This window comes from Halyomorpha halys, unplaced genomic scaffold, assembly GCF_000696795.3.
Source record: "Halyomorpha halys isolate HHAL.00 unplaced genomic scaffold, Hhal_1.1 Scaffold723.1, whole genome shotgun sequence".
NCBI lineage: Eukaryota > Metazoa > Arthropoda > Insecta > Hemiptera > Pentatomidae > Halyomorpha > Halyomorpha halys.
In genome coordinates this window covers 638,520-644,450 of record NW_027110197.1, presented here as the reverse complement: position 1 = coordinate 644,450, position 5,931 = coordinate 638,520, and the positions used below count along the sequence as shown (strand labels likewise).

General features: G+C 26.8%; 1 protein-coding gene across 1 annotated transcript in view; it reads right to left on the bottom strand.

Annotated features, from left to right (window-relative positions):
* The window catches only part of LOC106685658 (homeobox protein Hox-D3), a 30,686-nt gene extending 25,140 nt beyond the window's left edge, over positions 1-5,546 (bottom strand). Inside the window, exon 1 of the mRNA XM_014428463.2 lies at positions 5,423-5,546. Coding sequence (XP_014283949.1) covers positions 5,423-5,546 — 124 coding nt within the window. The remainder of the gene's footprint in view (positions 1-5,422) is intronic.
* Between the last annotated feature and the right edge of the window lie 385 nt (positions 5,547-5,931).

Below are 5,931 nucleotides of genomic sequence, written 5' to 3'. Positions count from 1 at the left end.
TATATATTTTTAATATCCTTTGATTTTATTTAAATTCTATGAATTAAGTTGAGCATGTTAAAATATGAAATTTCTTAAGGGATTGAGCTTAATGGGTTTTATACATCAAAATCCCATTTTCACCCTCCGTTTCTTCACTAAGGATTCCAAGAACTTATTTTTGATTCGAATGCAAAATGGAATATCATTCATTATACATTAAATTTTTGTTTAACGCCTATTCAAATCACCATATGATTTTTTTCTTCAATTTTACACAGAGACAAATTAAGATTTAAGTTGAATTGTATTTTAAGCTCTAAATTAGTTTTGAGAACAACATTGTTTTTTCCAAACTTTTAATTATCATTTCCTAATAATTAATCTATCATTATTTTTTATGAAGAGAATCATAAAATACTGAATTGAATTTATATCAAATGAGCAAACATTTATTTATTTTTTCAAATAGACAAAACAAAATTGATTTTCATGAAAAATTTCGGAATATTACTTAATCAATTTATGCGTTAATTTATAATATTATATATAATTTTTTTAAATTTATTTATTTAAACCTTAATATTTTAGCTCTATGTTAATATTTATTTGATGCTAAGTTTACTTTGAAATTATAGATGAAAACTGAAAAATTGAATAAAAAGCTAACACTTCTATGTGAGGTTGAAAAAAGTAATATATCTTTCTATTATACTTATACAGTGTGATTATTGTAAATGTGAGACTAGTGATTATTTTATTTCTTAATTATTATTATTATTTTATTTATTTATTTGTATATGTAGATAATTGATTATGTCAATTTTCTTTATCCTTCTCTTTGTATATATTTAGAGAGAAATTTTATTTATTTTTACTTTTTTTCATTTATTTATTTTTATTCTTATTTTATTTTAGTATGAATGTGATCAGTCATTAATATAACATATTGCTCAACAACGTTGTGGCAGATCGTAATATCTATCAATAAATAAAATTTTGAATTGAAAAAATCAAATTAAAAAAAGTATAACTGTCGCATTTTCTTATTAAAAAAAATTAGCTTTCCATTTTTTCAACTTGAATTTCTTATATTTAAATGATTTTTATAACTTGAAATATTTGCATACCTGTCAACTTATTTGAACCATATACGTTGGATTCTATAGATTGGACTGAATGTTTTATATTATACTGCAATCAATATTATATTAGACTTATTGTATGCCGTACATTTAGCAAACTAATATTTTTGGCTAGGTACTCTAGGAAAATGTTTCTCTAAGACGACAATGGAATGGGTTGGCTAGACACTGGGGTTCCAAGACACTTACCAGAAGGTAACCCGAACCTCTACAAAATGGGTGACTCGTTAAGCTGAGGAAAAATCTGGGGCTTGAGTACGGATGTTGACCACATCTAAAAACCATTATTTAAAAAATATTTTTTTTGTTTAGTTTATAGAGAGAAATAGGACAATAGAAACGTGCGTATTTCAAAATGTATAATTGGGTCCAGCAGTTTTAGAGTTGAACAGAAATAAAAATTTTGCAAAGCTGTTGACTAATAACCATATCTTAAAAACTAATATTCTTTATGAGCGAACGGAAAAGTACTTTTCCTGTTGCACTATATTGGGCATGGTGTCGATTTGCCTTGACATAACTTGGCAGAAAGGAGCCATGCTAAGAGGATTAGTAAGGACCTGTTCCTGGAATTCCGGTTATTTCCTCTGACCACCCTTCTTCGAGTGCCCTTCGAAGCTGTCCGGACATTCCTGGGGTCGATCACGTCTGAAGGGTCGGGGGAGAAGTTCGCGCGCTGAATAAGAACCGCTTCTTGGAGCACTGATTTCTTCTGTGATCGTAAACGGAAGATTCACTGAGTTTGAATTTTAACACTTAATAATAAAACTATCAAAATAATTATTGACTTATGAATTAAACTGTTCTTTTTGTTTAACTATTACCTGAATGAACAGAATTAGCCCAATAGTATAAGAACCAAATATCAAAAAAAACATAAGCAAATTTTTTTTTCATAAACTCATATTGCTTACACCAAAAATAAAGAACATCGTAATTTTTGTTGTAACTTTTAGAATATTTTTAGGTGATTTTGGAACTGTTAACTTTGTTATAAGTAATATTATCAATAAAATAAAAATATATTTGACGAAGAAGTAAAATTAAAAATTATCACGTAGTGTTCAAGCAGTAACAAGAGATAGAACATCTCACATCAAGTCTAAAGAAGGATATTATTTAAAGTTAGGATAAATAGAAAAGTGCTCTTTTGCCCAGCTCCTTTTAATATTTTCATTCATTTTTGTTGACAGTGGTATGCTGATAAATGCTTGCTATTACCTCACAGCTATATAACATTGTTTCTTATTCATAGTATCTCTCCACATATGATGTAGTGTCAAAAATGTATTATAATATTGTTGTTTTTTTTATTAATATAGTTGTCAAACCACGTGGTTTGCCGTACTTTTGTTTTACATATTTAATATTTCTTTTAGGATGTTATGACAGGGTTGACTTAAATTTTGTGCTGTATGTCTAGCAAGATAACACATTAGCACTAATTGTCCTTATATCCTAATAGTACTAATATCTTCATTCATTTTTTTTTTATCACAAAAAAATTATTTTGAAGACGTATATTGTTTCAAATTTATAATTAATTTTTTCTTTATCTTATTCTTATTTTTATTTCTAACTTAATATAGAATAATTGTTACTAACAACATGTACGGTTGTAAGGTCTGAGAGGAAGCATGTTATGGACAACTCTCTTTTGCCTTGAGTTATTCTGGAATAGTAACGTCATTTCCGAAAATACATCGGAAAAAACAATCACAATCATCTTTGTCAATCTTTAATGAAACATTTTTTTTATTTTTAGGTCTAGAGTAAAAATAAATAAATAAAGGAATATGATCTATAGTATTCATAAATAAAATATTTCTGTATAAAAAAATATACAAATTAGCTTAAAGTTAATAATATAATTTTTAAATTATATATATGTTTTATATCATTATTATATATTTAATTTATTAGTTAACATATTTTATTCAACGTGAGTTAATTTTCATTTCTAAAATTAAATTGTTTAAGGTGACTGCTACCCATTTTCTAATGCGGATAAGAAAATATTAGAAAAGTAATCTGGCCAAATTAAAAAAAATGAATAAAAATATTGTTGTGATAAATTATAATAGAGGAGGTTGACTGTGATAAAAAGTTTTAACTTTTAATTTAATTTAAAGAATTGACTAATTAGGGTAATTTGTGGACTAAAATTAATGATCTGTGCAGAATAGCCTGCATAATGTTGTTTGTTAACTGATCGGGATCTAAAATTGTATTAAGATTGTCCAAGAGGATTGCCGAATTGGCCGAGACGTCGGCCTTATAAAGAAATAAAAAATTGTTTTGAGACTAAAAATGGATAAAATTTATTTATTTAAACAATAATGATCATTCTCAAGAATGTGTAAAGATTATATATAAATTAAATTATATGTTTTAGATGACTGCTACCCATTCTCTGATGCGGATGATAAAATATTAGATAAGTAATTTGACCAAATTAAAAAATTAAACGAATAAATAAAAATAAATTGTAGAAAAATACTCATTTCAGTGCTCATTCAAAAAATGTATATGTTATAATAATAGTATAACATATACTACTATATATAATTATATATATACTATATATAATCGTTTTTAATGAGAACTGGTTCAATACAAAGAGAGTAAAAAAAAAAATTAGAAAAAAGTATTTACACCTTGAATTAAGTTATTGATGAAATACGTTATTAAACAGGGAAAAATACATTAAATGTTTAATGCTTCTTTATCGAATTTAAAATAGTAATAGAAATTATGAGCTTATTTTAATTTGGAAGATTCGAAGAGTTTATTCAATCAAAAGCAGCTAATAATTATTTTTTTTAAAAAATACAGGAAAAAATATTATCTCAAAGTTCATATAATATAATTACTGTTTACTTTATATTTGTTTATATATATATTGCTAAACAAACATATATAACTGATGAAGGATGATTCAAAAGAATGGTCAAAGTAGTTCAAAAGCAATCTTTTGTATTTATTTGAGCAGCAACTTCGCTCATTTCATAATGTGGTTCACAAACCCACGCATCATCGGGATTACTGTGCCATAATACTCTATTGAAACTCTACGGTGTTGTCAAACATGACACATATCGTTTAGTAATGGAAAAGTCAATAATGAATAATTCATTACTTTTATTTAATCGCCAATTCTGTTTTAGATAATGATTTTGGCCAAAAGAGATATAATAATAACAAAACGATTTTCTTATCTGTGTTATAATTTTTATAAATAGTAAAATCAGCAGATCATTCCCACGTCTAAAAATTAATAGGTTTTACTTAACAATATAATTTTCACAGATTTGGTAATTTTAAATAATTTTCTTTCTTTATTTTTTTTTTATGAGTTCCTAATTTTTTTTTGTAGCTATAATGGAGTAAGTGAAAAGCTAAATGTGATAAATTTGTGAATTAGAGGATTTTTGGTTTATGCCTGTGCTTTAATCATATTTAAGCTTCAGTAATCACAGTAGAATTTAATTAATTATAATTAATAATTATAAATCAGTTATTGATAATTTCACAAATATGTGTTAGCCTGGTTCAGGCACAGGCACAGAGCAAAAAACCTCATAATCATAACATTCAGATTCCCTCAAATGAAAAATTACTACTATAATTTTATAAATTATCTATAATATGGTATCTCTTAGAAGAAAACATATCTGGTTCATAGTGTATTATTACGACGTTTCTACTATTTCTAGTAAATATTCAATCTACAACAGTCAATAATAGCTTAAAGATTTTCTTTCATACTATATTTACTTATAATACCTTATAAGAATAAAATTAAATAATGAAAACTCAAGACATAATTTAAAAGATAGAAAAAAATTAAAACTATTACTATATTAGTAATATTTTATAATTCAATTTATATATTGTTATTATTAGTAGTATTCTATAACAAATAGAATATAGAACTAACAAAAATATAAGTCTTCATACATAGTTATATTTTTTTTTTTTGCATTTTTACTACTGATCGTTTTAGTTGTTGTACTTATAACTAGATACATATCTGTGGCTTGGAGTAACAACAACCTAGCTTCATTTTTTTTCAGGTTCATTATTAGAAGAGTCTAGCCCAATTAAGTAATTACGTTGTCTGACAAAGATTAAATTTTTAAGTAACTATGATTTTTTTAATACCACGACATATGTCCATCCTCGTTCCTGAAAACCTTCGGTTTGTTTTCAAATTCATTTTTGTTACGACCAAGAATTCTAACATGGATTTTTGTTCCTCCAAACCACATATTTTGTGCAAATAACTAATTCCTCACCTTGCCTATGGACCTGCTGGCACTCTCCACCTCCTTTGACAACTCCTTGGAATCCTTGCTGTTCTTGGACCCACTGACAGGGCCACAGATCGCCGCTGTCCTCCCGGCAGTAGGGCATGGTCATGGTGTACTGAAGGCTTGGCTACCCTTCCACCTCCCTCCCTAGTGATAACTGTTGACAGTACCCCTCCCTTCTGTCACTGTGAAATATCTCTTCCTATATCCTACCAGTCCTATTGTCATACCATGTTGACACTTCTCCTGGATTCGATATCATTCTTGAGGGGGAGGATATTTTATATTCGAGGAAGGAAGAAGGGTCTTTAATATCAAAACCTTCCAGGGTTAAACAAAAAAGGAAGGAAAATTTTTCTTGAAACCAAATAACAAACAATAAACTGTAACAACATGATTTTGTTTAAACTGAACATCCATTATGTTCAGAAAATATATATATAAGGATAATATTTAATATGTTAAGTTTAATTCGTAATAACAATAAATGTATA